Below are 27,808 nucleotides of genomic sequence, written 5' to 3'. Positions count from 1 at the left end.
TATTTAACAAACATGACATTTATTTCATTGTTCTTGAACAAAATTGTATACATATTGTTTCTTGGTAAGAATACCAAACAATGTCAAATGATTAAATTTTTGCGAAATTTATAAAGCGAAATCAGTACGCCTGCATTTAATATTATATTACTTATGTAGTTAGGGATGAAATCAAACATTGTGCTTTCGGCAAAGAAAACACTATCCGTGCCATTTCTGTACATACTGTAGAAAATACGTTGTGGTTTCAATGTAGCAAAATGTACTATTTTCACTTTATTTAATTCGCCTGATTGTCTTGAATGGTATCTAGAAATATATCAAATACAATATGAGCTGTGTCATGAGAAAACCAACATAATGGCTTTGCGACCAGCATGGATCCAGACCAGCCTGCGCATCCGCGCAGTCTGGTCAGGATCCATGCTGTTCGCTTACAAGGCCTATTGCAATCAGAGAAACTGTTAGCGAACAGCATGGATCCTGACCAGACTGCGCGGATGCGCAGGCTGGTCTGGATCCATGCTGGTCGCAAAGCCACTACGTTGGTTTTCCCATGGCGCGGCTTATATCATTTGACAGCTGAATGTACAACAAAAACAGTTGCGTGATCATTAACATCAACTGAAATATAGAACATTTCAATTGTACATATAATAGTTTCCTCTCTTTTAAAAGATAAAGAATATTTCAGTTGTACATAATTATGATAGTTTCGTCACTTAAAAACCATCAAGAAAATGTTGTTAATTTACGTTTAATTATTTACATCCAATATCAACATTTATGTTTTATTGTTTAATAATATTGCTATCCGTTTTCAGTTTTTTAAATTTCGAAGCTAATGTAGAGAAGGCCAAAATCTCAATAAAATTCCAGTCAAGTTTCCAAAGTACACAGATAAGGAGTGTTTCAAAATTACAAAGAACTCTGAAGACGATACAATGGTTCTTCTTTACAACTGATGCAACCAGTTTGAAAATTCAACAGATTTGATATATGTCTCAACCCCAGCAAGTTAATTGTCACAATACCCTTAAAAGAGAAAATGAGAACGGTCTTTGATACAAATTGTAATAAAGTTTTTTGTTTTTATCAAAGCCCCGAAACACTAACGTCACCTCAGCGCAAAAAGGTGGATAACTGCGCTGACAAAAAAAGAAACAGTTATCCACTTTTTGACTGAAATGGCGAATTTTATGGTGCCAAAAATTTCGGTTAAACATGCCATTGTTTTGTCCAATATCAAACACATCCAAATACAGCTCATATACTACATATTTTAACAACATATACCACGTATGAACAAGTACATCATGAATTTCCATATAGACGTATCATTTCTTCCTTGATTTTTATTTGCCGAAGAAGTTTTGTCATTCCTGATACATTTATAATTTTGGAGAATGTGGCTGACCCTACACAATATAATGTTCCATGTTTCGACATTTTAAATCTGAGCTTGCAAACAAATCTCGGAATGTAATAGGTTTAAAATGGCTCAAGAAAAAACACCTAAGACTGGCCTCCAAGCAATGTTATAATCGCCTTTCCTCGTATATGCTCACTGTTCATTCTTCAAGATACAATTATTATATTGCGTGTCCCCATGTAACAGCTAATCACAGTGTCCAGTCATATCCACAATTGGCCAACTATCTGCCGAATAAATTATTTCCTGTTGTTACTTTGAGGGCACTATCACGTTCACATATCGCTCATGCACCATTACGACACATATCAAACTTATCTCATACGGCAGGCACAGAATAATGAATCCTATGGTCCATAGGCTGTGCAAAAGGGTAATGTGGGGGCAAGGGTTCACTTTTCACCATTGGCATTCCCATGTTCATTCTCATATCATCAATCATTTTCGCGGACATGTCAATATCATTCCTGTAGTCATGGTGACCATGGGACATCATAGTGGGTGCTGGGGGGAACGACTGGTGGTGATGATGATGCATTGTCTGTTGGAACTGTTCTTCCATCATCTCCCTGGAAAATAATACAGAACACAATTGAATATCATTGTCAAATCCAGCCATATACGGTAACCTTAATGTTCTAATTACAATCCTTAGGTTTCTTTAATGACCTTATGGCAAATGAATGCATTCATACAGTATTGCTAACGTAGGTAATATTACTAAATATATACCACATGGAAATGTGATATTAAGGAATCTTAACGCTGTTCTTTACTTCAGGAATTTATATACATTGGTGTTCCTTTTTAACAAAGTTTCAAAGTTTCATTTGCTGCTCATGTTTCTGTTATTTCTGTTTTGTTCTGCTGTTTAATAAGCAAATCTTATGGTGTATGAGGTAAATTTCTTCAGTATTTTAATTATTTGAGCCGTGCCATGAGAAAACCAACATAGTGGGTTTGAGACCAGCATGGATCCAGACCAGCCTGCGCATCCGCGCAGTCTGGTCAGGATCCATGCTGTTCGCTAACAGTTTCTCTAATTGCAATAGACTTTGAAAGCGAACAGCATGGATCCTGACCAGACTGCGCGGATGCGCAGGCTGGTCTGGATCCATGCTGGTCGCAAAGCCACTTTGTTGGTTTTCCCATGGCACGGCTCAATTTTGTTTTAGCTTCGTGTAATATTGTTCGTAGAATTTATGATCTCTTATATTTCTAGCATGTTAATATTCCTTTTGTATTGCATCCTGTGTTTCCTCTATTGGTTATGGTGAAGGTTTTGTGCTATTGTGACCACATGATTGTCGATATCTCGTCGATTAACTTCATTTTGTCTCATTCTGAGGACTTTAATATCTTAAACGCGTTGCGATTTCTGTTTTGATGGCTTAAAATACGCTGGTTATTTGCATTTTCGATTGTTTTCCATCAGACTAACATTAAAATAAACAATCTGTCCTAATGCATATTGTACAACTGCGAAACCGTATTTAAAATACGATGTTCATTTACATTTCCTAGTACTTTTATGTCTTTTTCCATATTGTACTTGTGTTTTAATAGCATGCAGGCACTCACCAAGAGGACACCAATCTGTTACACAGAAAGTATGCTACCGTGTGGTTTATGTAAATATTTTCACAATTACCCTTTCATGAATCCCCGATAAATCAATGTGTTGATTAAATTTTTGATGTCTTTTTAATAATTACAATGAGAGATGTCATGGCAAAACAATTACCTAGTTTGATGTGTAATAATTGCAAAGCCAGTGATCACGTTTGTATATTAGCTCTTAACACCAGATGGATATGCGTTTGTCTGATTTAGGAACAGATAAGCCGCTCTCTTTTTTTTCAGACAAGGTATATTTTCTACTAAAACAGCATTTTGATAGGGTACCATTGTACAGACCAATTAAGATGAGCAATTCGCAGCGGCCCGAATAGGTCGTAGGCAAAATGTTTGTTAACCTTTACCCTGCTAAATTTCTAAAATGGACTTGTCCATCTAGTGCCGCTTATTATTCAAAGGAGTGTTCACTGAAAATGTACAATCTTAATAGCGAACAGTGCAGACCATGATCAGCCTGCACGGTGCTGATCTTGGTCTGCACTGGTCGCAAAGGCAGAATCACTTGCCGCCAGTAGGCTAAAGGTTAAAGTAATATTGGAAATATCAATAATAACTTCCAAGTATCTTTGTTAACATACTAGTAAATTAACATATTAATGTGCATAACAGTAATGGGAGTAATGTTTACAATAGTGCATACCTACTACATGTATAGCTAAACACAGTATAAAATGAAACACAGTTTCTTGATATATTTAGTCATGTTAAATTTATTTGATACAGTTATTTCTGCATCTAATGGTAGTATCTCAAATTGAACTATTTTATTGATGATGTGCTTTGAATATCTTCAAGACTACCTGTAATATTTGGTACAAAATATGCCGCTTCCTTGCCACAAGAAGTGCAGCCAGTTTCATATTCACATGCTACGTGCTTAGAACATTTAATGCATACATATTACCCTTTGAAACTGAATATCTCTCAAGAGCCAACTTATAGTTCATGATGAGAATAATAGCACTTTACATGCGGATACATCTCATTTGCACATCACTTAATTTTTCATTTAATTATTCAAAACATTCACAGATCTACGATAAAAATCCACATGTTCCGAATAATTTATAAATTTATATAATAGACCTAGTTTTCATTTAGATATTACAAGCACGAGAACAGTATAAAACATGGTGACGTCTCAGTTACAATACTGACAGAAAATAACATAGAAATTATTTTGAATTGGACATTATCAATAATCTAAAATACAAGTTCTTTTTAACAATACATACTGGTCAAATGCAATTTATGATGTAGTGCAAATGTAGCATATATCAATATGAAAGTCATTTAAAAGTAGCATTTCAAATAATCTGAGGATGACCAGTATAGGCTAATGAAAAACGCTTTAAGCGTATAAAATGATAACGTACAATCGTAGTTCTGATATTCGTAGCCCTATGCAAGTTTCCTTACTATATTTTATTTTGACTGGCACATCATTTTAGTTTGTTTGCCCTGTCCCATACCCACAGAACGCCAAAGTAAGAGAAACTAAAACACTTAGAAAAGCTACAAGTATTGTCTTGTGCATTCTAAACAAAAAAGCTTCAGTTATTAATGTTTTCAAAGAGGTTAAATACACCAATCTGATATATATGAGCCGTTCCATGAGAAAACCAACATAGTGGCTTTGCGACCAGCATGGATCCAGACCAGCCTGCGCATCCGCGCAGTCTGGTCAGGATCCATGCTGTTCGCTAACAGTTTCTCCAATTCCAATAGGCTTTAAAAGCGAACAGCATGGAGCCTGACCAGACTGCGCGGATGCGCAGGCTGATCTGGATCCATGCTGGTCGCACACCCACTATGTTGGTTTTCTCATGGCACGGCTCATATAAGCGTTTCAAATACATTCAAACTAACTTAATTTTTTTTAAAAAGCTATTTGTTATAACAAAATAAGTTTGATACAAGCATATTTTAGTTAACTCCTGAAAGCATATATGACCAAATTAGGCATTGTTCCAGCATGTAGGTCCTGAATTTATCTGTGCAAAGACATGGTCCAATGTTGCGTTGACATTCAATGTTGCGTTGACACAGAACGTGGCGATAAAAAATATCGTTATGCATTTGCGTGTATGTTAATTCTTTAGCCTAGAAAATTGAGATTTTTAAAAAAATAGGTGACATATGTTGACATTATAAGGTATTCAACATCTGAATTTACCTGAAGAACCCCAAATCTTTAATATTGATTTAAACATCCTCATATGCATATTGTTATGTGCAAAGATACATTATTAATGGACCTAGGCGAATTAGCATTTTCCCCCAAAAGTGCAAGGTTAAATTTTGTTTAGTATAATCTGAAAACTTACTCAGGAGCTATAGTGTACTTACATACTTTTGATAATTGTACCACCCCGTGATATTGACCCACAGAACATACAGAATAATTCGCGATACATAAATAGCAATTAAGTTTTACAGTTCATGAGTTCCAACATTTCAAATCTAACCATTTTTTTTGTCAAGTAGAGCAAAACAAAATATTAACCTGCATTTTATCCGTTCTTACATCACACAAAGTCAGAGTTAAAAGCTACAGTTTTACGGTATTTACATTCAGCCAAGTTCAATTCATCGATAATTATAACTCTCCATTCTTCATTTTATGATCAATGTAAATAAAAAATTTGTACAAGTTGATGTTAATGAGTAATTATTTATTTTTTATGAAAGCAGGAATCAATCAGAAAGACCACCAACCAGGCCCATTATTGAACACTATATTTGAAAAGTCTAACAATTAAATTTTCATTTTCATTGATAATGTCTATGATACATCAAAAATGCTAGTCTATTCATGTTCTAGAGAGAGAGAGCTATTAAAATGTTTATTTATAAAAGTTTTAACATGAATTATAGATACATGCATATCCAACCATACTACAACACCTACATTTTATGCTAAACTGCTTAACTTCTAAAGGGTTCTAAACGAATTAAATTCTAAGTTGCCAGAAGCAATAATGTTTTATTCATTTCTATGCAAAACTGTATAACTTCTCGAATTAATTCTAAGTTGCCAGAAGCAATATTACAACATATAATTATTATAGTCGTTACATGTCTATGCTAAACTGTTTAACTTCATGAGTTAAATTCTGAGTTGCCAGAAGCAATAATACAACTTATTCTAGTTGTTACATTTCTATGCTAGACTGTTTAACTTCACGAATTGAATTCCGAGTTGCCAGAAGCAATATCACAACATACTGTTAAAACATCATGAGTTTAATTCCGAGTTGTCAGAAGCAATAATACAACATATTCTAGTTGATACATTTTATGCCAGACTGTTTAACTTCAGATATTAAATTGTGAGTTGCCAGAAGCAATAATCCATTTTATACTAATAGATTAAATTCTATGGTAAGCATTCGTAACTTAAAAAATCCAACTTAATTACTTCTTAATTGTTAAACTTTTTTAACTTAGACACTAACAAATTTCTCATTCACCGACAAACTAAATCTCGTGTCTGGTAAATTAGGGAGTTGATCTTAATACTACTACTACTACTACTAATAATAATAATGATTATTATTATTATCATTGTTACTACTACTACTACTACTACTACTACTACTATTACTACTCTATTTAACAAGGATAACTAATTTGGCTACATCCAGTCTAATATTCGGTCCATGCAAGAAGTGTATTACGTCAGTCAACTTTTGAGCTATTAAAAGTCTTGATGGTAGTGTCCAGTTTCCTTAACGTTTTAAAGTGGCAAGCTGTGCTGTGAACATGGTGTTCTTTTCCGCATTTCTTATTGGTCTCAATTTTGAAAATATGTAACACTTAAAGCAAATTTTGAAATATCTTACGGACGTAAAGATGAACTGATAACAAAAATATGATAACAGCAAATATGAGAAGGCTTAAAATAGAACAGCTTTGCATGGGCACATATCTAGGTGAAACCCCCATTCGCTGATGCATGGCTTTTTATTGTCATATATCAATATTTAATTATGATCGTATTTTCCTCATTTTAAAACATGTGCTGCTATATATAGTAACGAAAATAGTGTTGTTAAGCCAAATCCATTGATCATGCATTTTTATCAGCGCAGACTTGTTTGATGTTCGTTCTGAGTATTTTTAAGTCGCATGTGGTCAGATGAAGGTCAGGAAGGAAAAAAAAACTTATGTCCCTCCGGATTCTAGATAAAACCACCGACGCACCGTTCTTACAATAAGTCAGTCACAACTGTCATGACTCTACTCAGTGAGCGCTTATCATTACAAGAGTCATATCCCGATTTGTCAAATATATCTAAAAAAAAGGAGGGATAAGGTTTCATAATTTTAAGAGAACATTTACTCATTTTCATTTTTTGATCAACATTATTTTTTCCATTTTCGTTTTGAGCTGTGATTTCAGAGTAGCATGCAAACTTTAAAAAAAGTAATTTTGACGTCATATTCGGACATCCACTCAATAGCCCTAAAAGTTAAAAGAGAAGAAATTAACTTTTAACACTTGTTATTAATTACCTGCATTCATGAATTCGTGAAACAGCTTGCGCTGTACTGTTCCACTGTAGTAAACTGTTGCACACAGCAACGATATTGATGACAGCCGTGAAGCAGTTTTCATTTAACGGTCCATCAGAAACGTAACACACAATGTAGATAGTCTGATGATAAGTATCTATTCAGCTTTGGTGTCAATGTCTGAACACTGGGCGGGGTTGATGGCCATTAATACCTTCAGATACACCCGGGTATCTGGGCTTCTCATCGATAAATCTCTACTCTAACAATACCTTAAACCCTATCTGATTTTTCTGATATTTAGCTTCTGTATCAAATTGCACAGAATATGTTCTATATCTGATCAACCATTTATAAGCGTTTATTTTCACGTCATGGGCTTTCGAACATGTACACATTATGTTTGTCCCGGACCATTTTAACGCGTATTAAATGGCGGGGTTTATTAATTTCCCTATCATTGGCTGTCAACAGTGTCACACTGGGCTGTTTATATATTGAAAATGAATAAAATATATGTTCCTTCAAAACCCCTTTGTCAATAACGTGAATAACATTTACGAGGTGGAAGTATATTTAGAATGTATTTTAAATGTACAGGTTCGACTTTTTATGTAACGTTTTATTATTCATAGCGAAGTGCCACAAAATTTGACAATGTCGTTTTGGGTTATAGAAAATAATGGGGGATGACTTGACAAACTATTCAGAATATTTTATTACCCCTACCTACCATCAATAATGATTTTACATCGTGTCTTCGGTAAGACGGTCTTTTTATTCAATAAATACGGATATGTAGATCTATTTACATATTTCGCTGAAAAAGTATGTAAGCCATAGCTATAGATGTGATATGATGTTTTGACGATGAACGATACTTCATTTCGGAGTCTTACAAAGTGTAATACTAATGCTGTATTTGAATATTATCTGCTGTCTTATGATAAAACGAGGTGGTCCTCCTCCTTTTCAGTCTCAGTTTTTTTTGTTAAGTACACACTTGTCGAGTTATCCACAACGATCTATACATTTCCCTCCTGTGCATTGCCATATCCTTTATATAGATCAGATGCGTTTAAAACGGTTATTAAAAATTCATGCATACCTTTATCATTTCTTTATCAATTACGGAACAATTTTCTCTAAAGAACTTAATGATATGCTGATTAGACTTCGAAATGATCTGTAGATTGGAATAGTTAATAAATTCACTAAGATATTCTGATAGACATCTTTTTTTGACAAAATTAAAATGGCTACATTATGAAGCCTTTAATACTTTGGAAAACGTCTCATTTATATACATTCATCTTCTCATATATCAAATCAAGTCCTTTATCTACAAATAAAAAGATGGTAAAATGCAATCTACAGTATTTATTAGTTTGAAGGAAGCTTGTCGTCAAGGGAACTATTATATTCGTGAGAAGTTGCCGTGTTGTACGAAAATAGCACTTGTGTGCGAAAAAGATACGACCGTCAAAGAACCAGAGAATGTGTAAAGAAGTTTTATAAAGAGCAAAAGTAAACAACACTCGATTGACATGTTTTGATATTTCACAAAGATAAACAAAAATGCACGTCAGTCACGTGGTTGCATTGTAAGAAATATTCTTAAAATAGGTTTTTATTGTGGCGATTATTAGATGCATTTTTGAGAAGGCTTGAAGTTCAGCTCTAGTTTCATCTGTCAATTTCCTCATACAAACCATAGGCGAACATGTGCCATAGTTTTCTTAAAAATAAATTTCGATAGAGATCCCTGAAACAAACAACGCGGACGACCTAGTATTTCAAAACGATGATTTTTACATAAGTTGATAAGATAGTCATATACAGGTACTCCATGTAATTTAGTTGTCAGAAGTTATTACTTGCGTGTGAAAAGGCTGTATGGTTTAGCCGTCAGATATGTGCTATTTTAGCGGCTTAAAAATTACTTATAAAATGTTTGCAGTATTTATAAACAAATATAACCATGCAGTCAGGGAGCCAGGCTAGAAGTTATTACATACGTGTGGAAATGTAAGATTGAAAGAAGTCTAGAATGTGCAAAAAAAAAGGAGCAAAAATAAATATAATGCTCAAACGAAACGATTTTATATACCACATATAAATAAACCATGAGCATTGTTTTTACAGAATGTATCAATGTCTCTTGGTAACTATGAATATCAGGAGTAAATTTAGGGTTTGCAAAAGTTTTATGTTTTGTTCAGATGTAAGATACCGAATGTGTCAATTTAGATAATTATTCTAGGAAAAGTATATTAAAAAGCCTTGCTCATCTAAAACGGTCAATGCCCCGCTCCTATAACTGCGCAATCTTTAGATAGAGATTGATATTCGACAATGCACATACTATTCATAATCGTGTCACTACACACTTTATTTTGCAAATTTGACAGTTCTGGTGTAGTGTGGAGATAAATGTAAAGTCTTGCTGATTTGTATTCATTTAATATACAGCCGAACTAAACAAGATTATTTTAGATATTTAACTAGGGCTACAAAGATTTTTCACCCATTATGCTCGAGTGTGGTGCTCTGGAAGGTTCAATACCATTAGTGTGCACGGGTTTAGTGCATAAAGATTAAGGCCTTGTTGCTGCTTGCTCTGAATACAAACGGTTTATTATCCAATTCGGAGACATGATGAATGTAATTTTATGTACATACAATGTCATTAAACAACTGCGTGTGCTAACATTTAAACAAACTTTGTTTTCTTGTAAGAAGTCGATTTAAGTAGATTATAATTGTCATTCAAGCACTTACTTTAAGTAAATTAACTTAAAGGATATCAGAAGAGTTGGAAAGTCACTCTGTGGGAGGGGGGCATTCCTGGCCGGTGACTTATGATTACTTGTTCAAATATCTCACCAATTTTAATGAGACACTTTCCTTTTTACTCGTTAAAATACCGAACAAAATGCATGTCAAAGTTTACAAGGACGTACAAATCATCCCTAAAAAGAAGTGACAAAAGAACAAAAGGTCATTCGTATGCCACGGCAGGGGTAGTCAATGTAGAATGAATTCGTGAAGACGCTGTTCATATTCTTAATAAAACATAAACATTTTACAACATGAATGATCGCTATCGCCTTATAGACAGAGCGAAAATGACAAAATGAAGTGTATTTTCTATGCACATCTTTTCCCCATTTTATGAATTACGCCCAGGGAATGCCTTTCTCTCACATGAAGAGCCACATTGGGAATGGTGAATGAATGTATGGCCACTGCGATAACGAAGACAGCGGGTTGTCAATTATTTTCCAACATGATATCTCAAATCCTGGCAATAACCAGTAAATGATTAAAATAATGAAAAATAGCTGTTTTGAAATAATGACTGCAGCGAAGGGAAATGATGTATGAGACACTTGTTCTGCGGACAAAAGCATTCCACGGACACCCTTTCAAGCAAATTATGAAATTGAATGCATTGTACAAATTATTGAAAGTACAATAAATTTTACTCATTTATAAAAGTGTTATTGTCATTAATAATGATTAGTAGTTTAGAAATAAGGCTAAAATGTTCATATTATTACACGGGAACAATTAATATTTTTTCATAAAAAAAATAAGAAAGTGATAAACTGACAGGGCGATATTAAAGTTTTAAATGACAATCACAAAACATCCTCAATTGGATAAAATGCATATTAAAATCCGTTCATGTTATAAGCTTTTATATGTATACTACACTCATCTTTCACACGAGATATTAACTTCCTCGGTTAAATATATAAACTAACTACTCTGTATTGCTCTGCTACATTCACAATTATGTGATTTCATTAAAACCCTCACCCTGCTAAATTTCTATAATGAACTTATTCATCTTTCAATTTGGACTGTTAAAAGGGGTGTTTACCAAAAAAATACTGCTGATCATGATCTACACTGGTCGCAAAGGCAGAATCAGCCGTGTCCAGCACGATAAGGGTTAATAGTAGCAGCTATTGTAATTTTAGTGACATTGCATCAAAATAAAACCTGATCATACTATATCTTTAACCTATAACTTACTAATGTAAACGATAGATATCAAAATTAGTTAATATATCAATTATCGAATTAAGTAGGAAATATGGCATTTTCTTTCGTCGCAAAAATGACATTTATTTACTCTGGCCGCTGCGAACCCGCAACAGAAAAAAAAATGCTGACACAGTTAAGACATGTTTTCCGTATAAAGTGTGCAAAAAAGTGCTACATGTATATTACTTTTTCGAAGAATCATTTAAAATTCAAGAATGTTTAAAACAAATTTTGTTGAGCAAGATTAAAACATTCAACCGGTTATTGTTCTTGTAATACGCAATTTGCAGTTATTTTAAATAGCTGTCGAAAATATGTATGTTTGTGAATAAATACTAAATTAAAAGACAAAAGCAGCTGGCATACATCATTTTTAACATGTATATAACAATTAAGAGATGTGTCTCCTACATACGGGAGATATTAACAACAACAAAGCACCATTTACATTTTATATACACCGAATAAAATACTCGTGAAGTAGATATATCAAAATTCTCATTATCTATGTTATCTATGAGGTGTTTATACGAGTCCATTAAAGGGTCAAAGTTGTGACGTTTGGGGAGCACCTGGATAGTGTCTTCGAACTCACTCGCCCATTGTTTCCAGATAGTGGCACGCAGTAATAGCGTCACCGAGATATCAAGATAAACTCTTCTCTACTCACATGAGAGCGTGTAGAAAACGAAGACCTGAGTAAACCTACAAACCTCTCTCTGTGTTACCAACTAAGGTAATATTTTCTGTCAGTATTTTCCGCAGTGAAATGAATTAAAATTAACCTTTAGCATGCTAGATAAACTGTCGTCTGCTGGGAATGTCGTCTGCTTAAATTTTAAAGTTCATTCAATTTGCTCCAAAATTGGAAGAAATATTGTCAGAGTAGCAAACAGCTTGGAACCTGATCAGACGCCGATTTTAATCGGCGTCTGATCTGGTTCCAAGCTGTTTGCAAAGGCTGTTAAATTCGCCTGCAGCAGGCTAAGGGTTAACGTCCGAACTGCTCCGCCAAGAACTGGACATAGTCATCAAGTTCTGAGTCATGAACAAAGGCACAAACTATTAAATTTTCCTTTAATTTGTTTATACTGAATTTACATATCTGAAAAAAGCAGATCCTTTTTAGAATATAAAAGCTTTATTCGGGCAATGTTTTATTAAAATCTCTAATAACATTATTTAATTTCAGAGGCAGTTTTAAATCAGCCGAAGCCCAGTTTTTGATGGTTGGTAATTAAAATGCAAATTTTGCGTATCCCGATGAGGCGTTATTGTAGATTCCACTTTCATCTTGCCTTTAAAGAAATATAAGCACGAAGTGCTATCTGTCTGCATCATGACTTATGTGTCATACATAGTACATGATTTCTAAATAAATCGCGTCTATATGCTGCTGGACTAAAACTTAGTAAATAGTTAAGAAGAAAAAACAATATGAAATTTATTTCTTGATGTCATGTAATAAAACACTTACTTTTCGTTCTTTCGGACCTCAGGCAAACAGTATTGACTTATCACCGGCAAACCATTTAATAAGCGTATATATTAAAGTAAATCTGGCTTAATGGAATATATATATATCATTTTATTAAAGATGTGTTATGCTCATCTTCCACTAAAAATATCTTTCTATATAGATTTAAATCCAAAAGACCCTCATCATCCTCAACTTGGATAAATACATAAGCTATTATATATTCTTGTAAATATTGACTGAGCAATAAATTGTGTTTTAGCACGCTGTTAAAGCTATGCATGCAAACGTTTCATCGTATTTAATACCCTATCTTGTTACAGCCATTGCTAACGAAAACTTCCACTATTTAGTGGTATTATATTTTTATTCTATGTTTATTTTTACATTTATAAGCCAGTGGTATTTCAAGACTAACGCACAGTACTGTTTATACACTTGAACATAGTTTATTTTATGTTTACACAGATACAGTGTATTATTTTCTAATAAGACATATGAGCATACTATATTATTTTTTCCCCCCACTATAATACACTTCTGGCAATCCCTGTATTTTTATTAAGTGCGATTGTGGTGATCTTTTCGTTTTGCCAGCAGTACCTGTTCAACCCATATTCGTTGCAGACTAATACGAATCAATTAGTTAATGCATTTTAGATTGGTTTAACATATCAGTTTTGATCCTCACAAAACAATGAAATATCAAAAATGTGTTTTGCAATCCCATATCTTCTTCCGCTTATTTGTGTTTCGATTTTATGACCTGCTTGTCTGTATTATTTTACCTTTTTTATTTCATAGATCTTACAGATTAATGCAGCATTCAATCTATTTCATGTCACAAACTCATCCGTATTTTCATTCACTTTTCACTGTTATTCCAAATTTTTACCCGCATCCACACACACACTATTATGTGAAGATGTTTACCCCGGGATTTAGTTCATTTAACCTTTAACCTGCTGGCGGCAATTGATTCTTCCTTTGCGACCAGTGCAAACCAAGATCAGCCTGCACACCCGTGCAGTCTGAACATGGTCTGCACTGTTCGCTATTCAGTCAGTACACTTTCAGTAAACACCCCTTCGAGTAATAAATAGTATTGCCCAAACTGAATAATGGACCGGTCCATTGCAGAAATTTAGCAGGGTAAGGGTTAATGTGTTTTACCTACTAATTTACACGTTCTTTCCTTTTCATCGGAAATACAGAGAAAAGCGACGGTCTACATTTTACCTCGTACAAGATATTCATTGACTACCCACAACACAATTCGTAGAAGGCATTATATAAACTCAGTTTTCTTTTTTTTTCCCTTTCTCAATACATGTATGTTTATAAAAAGTGGGTGTGTCTGACATATTTGCCAAGGTAATAGCATCTGTAAAATTATGTTATTAAACATGTACATTTCATGTTAACTGCATGTGGTTGTAGAACTTACATAATTACAAGATACAACTGGAATACAAAAATGCCAGTTCCGTAACTGGTATTGTGTAAGTAAATACGTTGAAAACGAAATTATGACAAAGAGCATAAAAACATTTGTTTGTAAAAGATGTTTGAATAAGCTATTGACATTCGCTTCGGAATAAGCAATCGACAGTCAATATTTTAAGAGACGAAATATTTCCAAAATTTATAAACTCGCACAAAACTTCACAGACCTGTTCTGAATAATTTGACTTACATAGTTACAACGTAAAAGTAAAAAAAAACACCTTATGCAAAACATGGCTTCATAATTTATTCAATTTATGATGTAAACTTTCATATTATAGTTTCCTTACTCTATGTAAATTTGAATTATAGTTTTTTTACTCGATATTATGCTGAAGTTTATTTATAGAATATAAATAGTTTCCTAGACTTTATCATTTTCATCAAATGTACTTTATTCGTAGATCAACTATGGAATCATAATTATTATATCTGACATGGAATCAATATGTCACAATGCACAAAGACAGTCTTTGGTAATATACAACAAAATTCAACTTGGCATCACAAGATTCAGTCCTGTTTTATTGTAAATGTTTTGGGTGATGCCATACATACATGTAGAGGGTGTAACGAAAGTTCATTCCAACTGCGAAAGTGTAGTGTAGTAGAAACAAGGAGAAAAATATGTTCAGTCATTTAAATTACTGAGAAGTTGACATATCACTGATAAATGTAAGCATAATAAAACTTTACTAATATACTGAAAAACAAATCAAGAATCTACTAAATATATTACAATATTTTACATAAGATTTGTCATTTAAATTATGCAAGTAGACTAGCTGTCCCATGAAAATGAGAGAATATTAATATTTTCTACACTTCTACACAGCGTTGCATGAACATTTTTTTTCTTCAAATTTTCACCGACTGCCATCCATAAAATAAAAAAACCGCATCATGATCAAAGGAAGTCTAATTGTGTCTTACATCTTTTTACTACGTAACAGTTTGTTTCAGGGACAAAGTTATACACCAAGTAATATCTTATGGCAACGGCATATTGTAACCATCAGATCAGCGCGTAAAATCAAGCAAAGCCTTAGCAAACGTTTTTACTTTCGTTCTTTCAAATTTTAAGTTCGTAACAATGAAATATCATTGAGTCTCACCACAATAAAGAATACTTTCATAATAGAATTTATGTACTTAAGTCAGTTTATTTGAATAAGTTATTCACAGAAGCCTCATGGCGCATGGTGTTTATTGGCAACTTGTTTATACTGTAACATATGCCAGTATTGTGCATGCGTATCTTGATGTAATGGTGGCACTGAACATGATAAATGCTTTACATCTTCAAAAAGATTATATCAAAGAAAGGAACTAAATCATTATCTGAACTGACTGCTCAGTATAATTTAAGGGTTTGGTCATAGCAGTGCTTTGTTATACGTTGTAATTTTACAACACGTTTTTCTCGTTCAACAATAAATGCAAAATGTTGCCTTGCTATTTGTCATACATAATATACCTCCCAACATCAGATAGTATTTGTTTTGCATTCTTAATAACAAATAAATCATAAATTTTCAGTCATAAAATCTGTTCGACAGCGCGGCTGCTGCCAGCAAAGACGAAACATGGCTTTCCCAACAGTATACTACTATTTTGTGGACATAGGCTTTCCCAACAGTATATTACTATTTTGTGGACATACTTTAACCTAGACTAAAATTTAATTCAAAGCCCGTTTGATTGATCTATTTTGTGACAGAATTTAAAACAAAACAATTGCCCCTCACTGCTACTCCACGTGGGATTTACAACCCTTGCAGGCAGCCATCCAGCTGGCTTAATGAAGGCATTTGCTTGCTTGCTTGCTTCCAAATACAAATGACAAGGTACTAACCCTTTAATATCTATACACACCTTCTTTTAAAAAAAGAACAAAAAAAAAACGAAATAAAGGAACAGCAGATTACCAAAATCTACCAATTTATTATTTGGGTACAACCCTTAGATATGACGTTATCACGCGCCGTAAATTTACCTGTCGGAAGCGTTACCTTTATTGGATCTTAGTAACAGCATATGTGACATTAATTTATTTGATGCAACGTGTACGCCATTGTATAATTAATTAATTCGAAGTTAGATCGCATCAGAAGATTCGAAAACTGTCTATGCTTGATATTTTAAAATCTTGATTTGGCGTCGAGACGTGTCTAAAATTTCATTTCATAGATCAACCAATTCATATAGAATGACAAATACTTCATACAAATCAATGAAACTATACCGGTGAATATTTCATTTAATCAAAAAAATAAGAATGACAATGATAAAGACTGATTGGCAAGATTTAAACGTTCAAAAGACGCATTATCAGTTTGTATGTGTGCCGTTTGCTCATTTGTTTAAGCAATTAATGTTTAAATTAAAAGTTCTGCCATATTTTGAAAAGAACTTTACGAGACACTCAAAGAATTTTCGAACGGGAATGGCAAAACAGTGACTAATTCTAAAAGAATGCAAATGATTAAAAATTTGAAGAACACAAATGTGACATTTCAATTCCGTTTAAAGAATCGTAAATATTTAAATATTATGGCATTTACAAAAGCATTTGTATTTCTGTCATCAATTTATGGACATTGTTCTATCTGATGGCATTGCCTATCTGTGATACTGAAAGAACGTCCCTGACCTGGTCATAGACAGTAATTTGTTTACAGAAAAGTAATATCTAAGATAATAGAATTCATAATTCCACACGTCTTTATGAAATTTACATCAAACAAAACATGCTGGGCTGCAAAGTAAGAATCTAGGGCATATTAAAAACGACATTTTCATTCATAAAGACATGTAGACTGGTGTATTTTCAAATATGTGTAATCAAAGGACACAAGAAATTTGATTGACAATAGTTTTTTTTTTTTCCAACAGAATTTTGATTATAATTATTTATAATTATGAAGTGTTCGAAGAATACAATGTCACAATGGGAAAGGATAATAGTTACAAAAAAAATCAATCTCATTGATTTTGTTTTACTATATGTAATTAATTTCAAATTAACCTTTGTTTGAGTTATGTGCTACTTGAACACGTTTGGACATATAAGTAACAGAAAAGAAGACCGAAAATATAGACAAATATGAAACTACGACTCTCCTTTGAAAATAAAGTGGTAAATTACAGCAATATTCTTACCTAGAAAAGTTGTAAAATCATGAACCTAACCTACTTATTATTTTACACATAACCTCGACAGAGCTTTCGCTTTGACTGCCTTCTGTTTTTCTCTATGTAGGCTGCTCATATCTATCCCATTTGTATTCATATAATGTGAAATTAATGAAATAAAATGATTCTGATTCTGACTTCTTTTTGACAACAATATATAACGTCCAGCACACATTTAAGGATTAAATACCAAAACGCAGATACAAACACAAATACTTAGAAAGGACATGATAATAAAAAGTTTACTATTTCATCCTTAGAAATAATTCTGCTTAGATATTTAGACATGTTCTGCAAATTTTCTGTTTAATATAAAACTGGTGGGTATTTCATTAATTGGTCCCTTGAACTGTGGGAGGCAGGGCTGGTTAACATCTGGTTGGCTTAAAATTTGAATAACTTGACCCTGACATTTTTATTTCATTTAAGGAGTTTTCATTTTTGTTATGGCACATTAAAAACATATGTGTATATATGTCACTAAATAATGCCATTATGGTTTGTCCACCAGCTACTCTCATAGATGATGTGCAATCCTGACCATGTCAAAGGCAATCCTAGTAATTATTAGTACTTTACAGAAATTTACATCAAACAAGACATGCTGTGCTCCAATGATTGGGTTCTAGGTGCATTTCAAGGATATTTTCATTTATTCTGTTTGAGGTCAAACTAAACTGATGGTCTCCAATTAATTGAAAGACAAAGGAGAATGATATACGTGACACTTTTCCGCACCTAGTTTTACAACATAATATTATAACTTAGGTGATGAACATATTTCACTTACTAAAGCTTAATCTTTTCAACTTTAAAGACAATGCAATATCATTAAGGAACTCAAAAACGCAACACTGGTGTTACTTCTACTTTGGCTAGTATGATTTAGTTTACATCAAATTAATATTTGTTAAAGGCTGTCAATCAGGAAGAAAAACATTTGTAATAGGCTATTAATCAGGAAGAATACATTCTATACCATCTGTAATATCACTTGTTAAAACATAATATTCTATTAAATTGTAATATGAAGGAAATTAGAATTTAATCAGACATGAACACTAGCATTAACTCGTTATGGCCACTAATTTAGATATAACGTAAAAAATTGATGTTACTTTTCAACTCCCAATAAAATTACATCTGTTGAAAGTATTAACGCTTCAACACAGTAATATATCCACCAAGGATACTATGATGCGCTCCATAGTACATTCATCCTCTAATACAATACAGAGTGTGCAAGTATGACAAAAAAGACGAACACTACCACTGGGAATCTGCCAGAACAAGACAACCAACGGATCTACAATGACGAAAAAGGACACTAGATCTACGAATACAACACTAATATAAGAACCTGACAAAACAAGACAACCCGTAGACCGAGAGTGATGGCAAAGGACGCTGAATCTGCGAATATTACCACAAAGAACCTGACAAAACAAGACGACCCGCAGACAAACAGCGATCAGTAATATTAGTAACAACAAACGACCGTATGTTGACTACTGGAACTGAGGTAGACATTCATAATGCGACTGACTCTATTACTAGGGAAAGCAAATTGTGGCTTATTGTTCCAATGTTAAAATGATTTTGTCAAAGAGCACGTGAAGAAGTAGTTTGTCCTCAAACCTGCTCCGTTTAGAATTAGTACATACGGCAAAATAAGATCATTTTTGTTATACAATTAAATACTAATAAATGATACAGTTAATTTAAATAAGTCAGTATCGATCACATAAACGTAGTCACTGACTACTATACTGTAAACTTGAACTAGTGCAATTTTTTTTCTATGGAAGCCTAACATCCACTGGTACATTAACCTCACAGGTTCATAGCATGAAGCAGCGACAAAGAGAAGACATGATGGAAAACAAAATCGAAGATACTCCACTGGTGGGAAAATTAACCAGACTTTCCAATCAAGACAAAAAATTAAGTTTAATTGACAAAGGTCACACGGAAAACATGCACCTTCGTAGATAATTTGACGGAAATGAAAGTTAACCAGGTAGTCTAGTAGTGGGAGAGTAGTTCAAAGCTTCCGTTAATCAAAGTTTGATTTCAAGCTTTAATTTCTTGTCTTGAAGACAGAAACTTCCAACATTGCCGCAAGCGGAGGTCATGTCCTTACTGAAGGACTCGGTAAAAGCGAAGATGTCATCTAAGGTTAATCAGATGGTTGGAAAATTGTCCTAAATTTATTTTACTTGTTGAATACAATTAATGAGGCGAAGTCAATTACATGCATTCGGGTAAAAAGCGTGTAATTTTCGCAGTAGCGTGTCTCAGTGATTCTCTTCACCACATCCAACTTTGTATTGTGATGGAATATTGGGCCGAAAGACATTTTTCTTAAGGAAACTGTTAGCGCCGCTGTTTGAATGATCAGTGTGTGTGAATTTGTCAATGGAGTAGATCGCTCGATGAAATATTGTCGAAAAGCTGCACAAATTGGTTTGAATGTCATTTTTATAAACCAGGTAGATTGTGAAAAGGCATTTGTGTCCTTCTACGATCATAAACTGTTTGCTCTCCTAATAAGGTACGCGATGAAACTATATTCTTTGCGGCACGGAAATATTGATTCAAGAAATTTAACCATAAATTAAGATTTAAAAGATAATACTAATTCAAACCGTATTAAAATGTAAATCTAATATTAAACCATTTTAAAAATGTAAATAACGCATACATTATATGATATTAAAGCCATTTATGTATTAACATTTGAATACTTGTTCCTGATTAAATTCAATTTCTATTCATCTCTTTTTTTGTATTCTAAGCAATTTCCAAAATTATTCCGAAGTTGCAAGAAGAATCGTTAAGCTTTACACGAACATTAAGAAATAAGTAGAAACAGAAAAACATGTCTATACATCTTAAATTAGTTATTACAGGTATAAAAGTTTAATTAAATCACGTCCCTTAGTTATGCCTTTGATAATTATGTATCATCATCATCTTAAGTGAGGTTGATGAATCCTTATACACACCAAATCTAAAACGCAACAATTGTTTTATTATTAAATCTAACATCTTACAAATATGCTTATTACATACAGATAAAGCAAATGCAAACATTTGCAACAGTTGGTCTTTTTTTTCCGAGTCAATTGTGTGAGACGTCACCTTGTTTTGACGTCAAAATAAAATATCATGACGTCATCATTGAAGGTCAATAAGTGTTTTAAAACATCAGTCTCTTTGTAATGGCTGCAAGCATATGTGTTATGCTGAATAAAACTGTGTATTGTGTTTGTATCATTAGAACGTAATGCTTAGAACTGTTTGACAGTTTCCAGCAGAAATTGCCGTTGTCTCAGTCAAAGGGGCACAGGTACGGACTACGTTCACGTTCAAGTCAACTGTCTATGCAGTATCAGACACGAAGAGGCTTAATTGAGCCGTGCCATGAGAAAACCAACATAGTGGGTTTGCGACCAGCATGGATCCAGACCAGCCTGCGCATCCGCGCAGTCTGGTCAGGATCCATGCTGTTCGCTAACAGTTTCTCTAATTGCTATAGGCTCTGAAAGCGAACAGCATGGATCCTGACCAGACTGCGCGGATGCGCAGGCTGGTCTGGATCCATGCTGGTCGCAAACCCACTATGTTGGTTTTCTCATGGCACGGCTCAATTTATGTTCTTCGTCATAATTACTGACCGAAGAAAAATGCTCTAATTGAAATTAAATTGATAGACAATGCTTGATAAAATAATGTGAGCGCTTGACATAGTGGCTGCTGGTATGACTTGAAGGCGCGAGTGCGGTTTGGGCGTTCACCAGCATAAGGAGTTGGTACTTGACTTTTAGCAACGGAAATTGGCCCTACTTCAGCCTTTAGATGACTTATAATTGCCACATTTCTAGGACTATTAGCAAATTATCAAACGAAGTGCTGATTACGATAAGGAAATGGTGCACATAGAAAACACCATGTATTTATAGTGTAACCACTTCATATTTGGTGATGTAAAATTACTTATAATTGTTGTTCTTTTATTAAATGTGGAAGTCTTAAATTTTTCGGCCTCGTTTTTATGCTAAAATTAGCATTACGGAGAAAATGCTGCAAATAGACTGAGCATGAATGATGTTGGTATAATAGGGGAGCAACAAAGGCAAAAAAAAAACACCACCACTTTTTATGAGTTAAATTGCAAGTTTTTATGAGTGAAAACATGATAATTTTTATTATGTAAGAAATCAATGTTTCGAATGTTGGGTCATTGCAGTTGAAGAAATGACTAATGGGAAATAGCTCTTTATTACTTTGGATTTAGAACACTTTCTGATTTTTTAAAGAAGCTGAACGTATGCTACCTGTTGAAAAGTTCGTACTTATATATCGTATATATAACTATATATATATATAATCTCACTTCCTTAATATAGAATACATTTTAGAATACCTAACAGCGGCAAATAATCTATTTCTAAAATTGTTCAAACATAAAGGGAGAACTGCTATCAAGGAGACAATTAAATTTCCGTGTACTTTTATCGTCTCGGCCTATCGTCATATTTTGTCTTTCAAGGAAATAGTAAGAATACATCTACACAGTCATTATGTTAAAGTACAAAATGTGTGCTGTTATTGCAAATATTGTTGTAAAATTTCACCTCGTTGCTATGCAGACTAGCTTTTTGTCATCTGTGAGATGTCTTTATTACTAAAAACGTATCTTTATTGCATACGTTCAACGTATGAAATTAAATGATTTGCAATTTCGAGAAAGCTCGTTTGCAGACGACATCTTTTTGAAATAAATATAGATATGCCAAAGACCATTAATTGCTCTTACTGAGTTTTAGATATTGCAAATTAAATTCGTGTCTGTCTGCAAAAATCAGACAGGTTATTCAGGTAGATTTGTTAAAATATTTACGAAGAAATTTCTGTCGACATCTACTGTACTCAGGTTACACAGAATATGTGCCGCACTATGAAAAAACCAACATAGTGCATTTGCGACCAGCATGGATCCAGACCAGCCTGCGCATCCGCGCAGTCTGGTCAGGATCCATACTGTTCGCTAACGACTTCTCTAATTGCAATAGGCTTTGAAAGCAAACAGCATGGATCCTGACCAGACTGCGCGGATGCGCAGGCTGGTCTGGATCCATGCTGGTCGCAAATGCACTATGTTAGTTTTCTCATGGCGCGGCTCATATATTGAGTTTTGTCTGTTTAGAACGCCCAAGAACCAATAATGTCCATAACCAGAAATTATTACCGCATGTTCAATTTTGAACATGCTTTTTCATTTGATTTCAATCCTAAACAAATATGACCATATCAAGAACTATAGCAAGTTTGTCTTTCTCTGTTTCTCTATGTGCATGTGTATTTTCTATGTAGACTATGTATATGTTTTCTGTACACATTTGTACATATGATATGTGCGAACGTGTATCTGTTATGTATACTTGTGAATGTGAAGAAATGACAATAGCCAAAATCTTTTGATGTTCTTTGAGATAGTATGAATTATGACAATGTAAGCTGTGTTTTTATACTATACTGTTTGATAAAACTAGACTCTGCAAAACAAATCTGCCCAGATCTGTTTGAATAAAGTCCTAAGTTTATATATAATATATAATAATGCAACAACTGCTTTATTAAATATTTAACAGTTTTAAATGTGACATATAGAGCATAGTTATGTAACAGTTTGTTACGCAACAATTGCTATCTTAAGATGAATAAGAACTATAGAATATATCTAGCACGTGTTCTTACGCAACAAATGTTATTTACAGATGAATATGAATTCTAGAAAATAATATTTGACATTGGTTCCTACGCAACAATTGTTTTTAAAAGATGAATATGTATTATAGAAAATATCTAACATGAGTTCCTACTCCATTACTGCTATTTAAAGATGACTATGAAGTGTAGGAAATATCTAACATGGGTTCCTACGCAACATCTGATATCTTAAGATGAATTTATTTAGTAAAAAGATTTATAAGTGGGATACATGATGGTTTCTTTATACAAGCATTGGAATTTTAGGATGAATTAAGTTTATAAATATGAATATGAATTATAGAAAACATGGCTTTTCAAGTTTTTTAGCTGATTTTGTAAAGATGAATCAATCATACCGCAAATCAAGCATATGTTTTTACGCAATAATTAATATCAAAATATGACTTAAATGGTATATTAAGTATGAGCTCTCAAGTCTTTTAGGAGATTTTAATTTTTATGTCGGCTGTCTTTTATGATATAATAATGAATGACTTAACTATACATTAATTATATAAAATACCTATAATAAGAAAGGATGTAGTCCTTTTGCTCTAACATTATTAAATAAGATAAATATAATGTCAACCATGAGCATGCAAAAAAGCATGGGAATGTAATTTTTAAAATGTAGAAATTATTATCATATAAAATGTTTATTTTTTGTCAGAATGTGTATACATGTACATTTTTCAATATTTGAGCAGTAAAATTTCACATTATTAATTGATTTTTTCTTGAATAAAAATTATTAGTTTTAAAAGGGATGTTACTGTCCATTAAATTCGCGTTTATTTTTATGACCGTTGCAATAACTAGAAATGTTGCAATAAAACATCTAACCCACCCTCCTATTCTCTAGTAATAAACTTCAATACTTATCACAACCAATTTTATTATTTTATTACCTTTAGAAATAATTTAAAATTCATTTAAAAACATGTTCCGCTATCAAACAACAATATAGAAACCCCCCAACATTTGATGAAAATCGCATAAAACTCGCATACCATGACGGCATTGTCAATATTATTCTTTATGGCTGTTAAAACTGCTATTTTGATATAAAACGGACCATTAAAGCTGGGCTAAGGAATCTGCTTGAATAATCGGGAAGACACTCTATACTTAAACAAGTTGAAATCTTGTCGCAGCCCTAACAAAAGGGTGACCCTATTATGGATAATTTAATTATTATTTCTGAAGATATGTGACCAGATATTCTAATTATGCTATCTTTTGGACAAGAAAACCTCAGTCTCGAGTAATTACAAATTCACTCCCAGATTTGATATAATTTCCAGATATGGACGTAAAAAACGTGTTGTCTTTCAAAATATGACATTAATGACATCTTTTGTAAACAAATAAAACGTAAACGAAAGCCAGGAAAGGAAATGATATCTTTTCTTGAAAAAATTAGGACTTTCTTTGGCAAAATATTTCCATATTTTAAGGCGTTTTTTTTATTAATATCCTCTAAATACGATATAAAATACAATATATCAATGGAGTAACTTAACTGAAGAATTAAAGCATAAAATAACAAAACATGTCGGAAGAATTTTCATTGAGGATGTTAGTTTTCAATTTTTCCGTCGTAATTTTCCATATTTTACGTGATTCATATAAAAATTGTTGACAACCGCTTTTATTGTGCTGTTTATTGCGCCTGAACCTACATACACAGTATCCGTTCCAGGAAGTCTGTTTCAACGTAATTTTAGAACCACCTGTTGAATTTATTTAAGAAATCTTTTGTGAGTGGTTTATTAATTGGTCATTTTTTTCACCAAAAGGACTATTCAGAACTTAAGACGAACCTATTAATCATAATAAGAAATTATAAAAACTTGAAAACTTGTTTTATATTTATGCGCACTTAGTATTTTTCGTATTTTTTTAATTACTTACATTGTACTGTACATTCTATATTCTACTGATACATGTTTCCTTATATATTTTTATCAGCATAATATGTGTAAAACTAGATATCTGATTGCTGCCGTATTACTTTAGTATATAAACTTAACGCAGTTGTACCCCACACATCAAGTTACGACCCTTGGAAGACTCTGGACTCTCTCTCTTCTTATATTACCATCTATCTAGCTTTCTTTTAATTTCTACAGTTAGTCATTCTACTTCTTCTCCAACATTGTTGTTATTCATTTCGCTTAACTTTGTTCTCTTCCAATTACATTTTGTCATTTTTCATAAGAATACAATGCAATCTATAATATAACATTTTCCTTTAAATATACCTTCGGGGACGGATCGAACTACTAATGTTATATGAACTTGTGGTCCAACCCTTTTACCTTTCTTAGAATGTTTTGTATATTTTCTGTATATGTACATTGTATATGTTGTCACAAAAAGGAAAGAATAAAATATGTTTAAATCAATGTGTAAAACAGTAAATTGAAATTTATTTTCAGAATTTCGGCATTTCCACTATTTGCTATTCAAAATTGAATTAAAAAGAAAAGATGGGTTCACCCTTACAAGAAACACGAAGGTTTACATTCGAGAACAAATCAGGGTTCACTCTTTAAGCAGAAATTAGACCATGTGTGGCTTTTTCCCATTTAGCTATAATTACGTACATGTACGTTTATATTCAATCAATATTAGAAATGCAAATATTTCTACACAGATTAAATGATGATTTCTTTTTTTGCTAATTTCCTATTGCGTTTTATAATCTCGGCAGTCAATTGTGTTTTGAAGATCCTTGTGAAATATGACATTGTGAAGATGCTCCGTATTCCCCACTCATTATACACTTCAATTTTCATACTTCATTTAAAAGGAACTATTAAAAGTAGTTATTGAGCGTCGATGTTTCCATTTTAAAAACGTTTATTTGGGAAATGCTGTATTTACACAGACTCGACTTTATTATAGCAAGGCAATGAAAAACGCACACACTTAAAGCTAAAAAATCGGACAAAACATTTCACACATGTATAAAGCGGAAAAACGAGCTTTTGCACATTTTTGTTTCAGCAATGATTAGGCGTTCTAAAATAATGTGTGCATTAAGCTAAAATGATTGAATTTAATCGTCTATGAAACAGCTATCTTCCTATAAATTTAATAGCATGTTTAATAATTTGATATGTCCCTTGGTGTACAAACTACGATAAATATAAAACATAACAATCAAGAATGTAATAAAGTTTGTACTAGATTTACGTTAATATAACAAAGAATGGAAAAAAAATGCATCAGCATAAAAAAGTCATTAACAGAATGAATTAAAGCCATGTAAAAATGGAAATATAAAAGTTTTCTAATTACCTGTTGACGAAGCCATGTTGTTGGGTAGGTGTTCTGTCGCGCTGTCGCCTGTTTTTGAACCAGTTGCTGACCTGGGTTAGTGTAAGTCCCGTCTTTTTGGCCAGATTTCTTTTCTCATCCGGGGTCGGGTATCTATTTGCCTTATAACAGTCTTTTAAAGCCTGGCGCGACTTTTCTTTAAAACAATACACGGTTTCTTCACCATCCCATATAGTTTTTGGCAAGGGGTATTTTCTACGAAGTCTATATTTGTCTACGGCACCTAACGGTCGCCCACGAATTTTCTGAGCTTCCATATAGTGGGCCTTATACCACAAGTTCTGTAAGAATGCATGATTTGATGCATCGAACGTGTGACTTTCTAAAATCGCGTAAAGTTCTCGATAACTTCCTCTATGAAAAGCAACAGTTGCTCGCGCTTTCAGAACAGCCTCGCTTCCGCGCAAGAGCTCACTCGGAGGTAATGACCAGAGGAAACGCGCAAGTCTGTCAATGTCGCCTTTTTGTTGAAGAGCTTCACAAACACATGCAACTTGTTCCGGAGAAAAAGTCAAATTCTTTCCATTCGGAATGTCTTGGTTTGAACCGTTTGGCGAAGGTGAAGAGTCAGAACACTGGCTACTATCACCCCCTGAGCCCGCTGTTGTGTCACCATTCATTGTGTCATTCGGGGCTCCTAAAGTCACTAGATCCCCACCTGTAGGGGGTAACGTGCTCCCATTACATACCGGGGAGTTTGGGTGCACTCGCGTATCCATGCCACTCGAATTTAACTCCATATTTACACAAAAACTATTTGAAAGATGACGAATTTTGAGACATGAGCTTAAATTCTACCCCAAAATATATATAAAATTTATGCTACTGCTATGAACTCAGTGAAGCTTAATAGATAATGTTTA

At 33.3% G+C, this 27,808-nt stretch overlaps 1 protein-coding gene across 1 annotated transcript; it reads right to left on the bottom strand.

The window, feature by feature from the left end:
* LOC123534233 (homeobox protein six1-like) lies at positions 1–27,808 on the bottom strand. The gene is made up of 2 exons (XM_045316384.2): positions 26,907–27,808; positions 1–2,001 (listed from the first exon to the last, which is right to left on the bottom strand). Exons 1-2 carry the CDS (start codon positions 27,683–27,685, stop codon positions 1,752–1,754), a joined length of 1,029 nt encoding a protein of 342 aa, XP_045172319.1. The 5' UTR covers positions 27,686–27,808; the 3' UTR covers positions 1–1,751.

This window comes from Mercenaria mercenaria, chromosome 1 (genome assembly GCF_021730395.1).
Source record: "Mercenaria mercenaria strain notata chromosome 1, MADL_Memer_1, whole genome shotgun sequence".
In the NCBI taxonomy this organism is placed as follows: Eukaryota; Metazoa; Mollusca; class Bivalvia; order Venerida; family Veneridae; genus Mercenaria; species Mercenaria mercenaria.
Note: the sequence above shows the minus strand (reverse complement) of the source record. Positions and strands in the feature narration are given on the sequence as shown.

What these genes read in the sequence shown, in the direction of transcription:
- LOC123534233 (XM_045316384.2), bottom strand. Translation starts at nt 27,685, where the DNA reads ATGGAGTTAAATTCGAGTGGCATGGATACGCGAGTGCACCCAAACTCC. An exon ending in CAACATGGCTTCGTCAACAG is followed by an intron (nt 2,002 to 26,906) that starts GTAATTAGAAAA and finishes ATTATTTTCCAG; the next exon opens with GGAGATGATGGAAGAACAGT.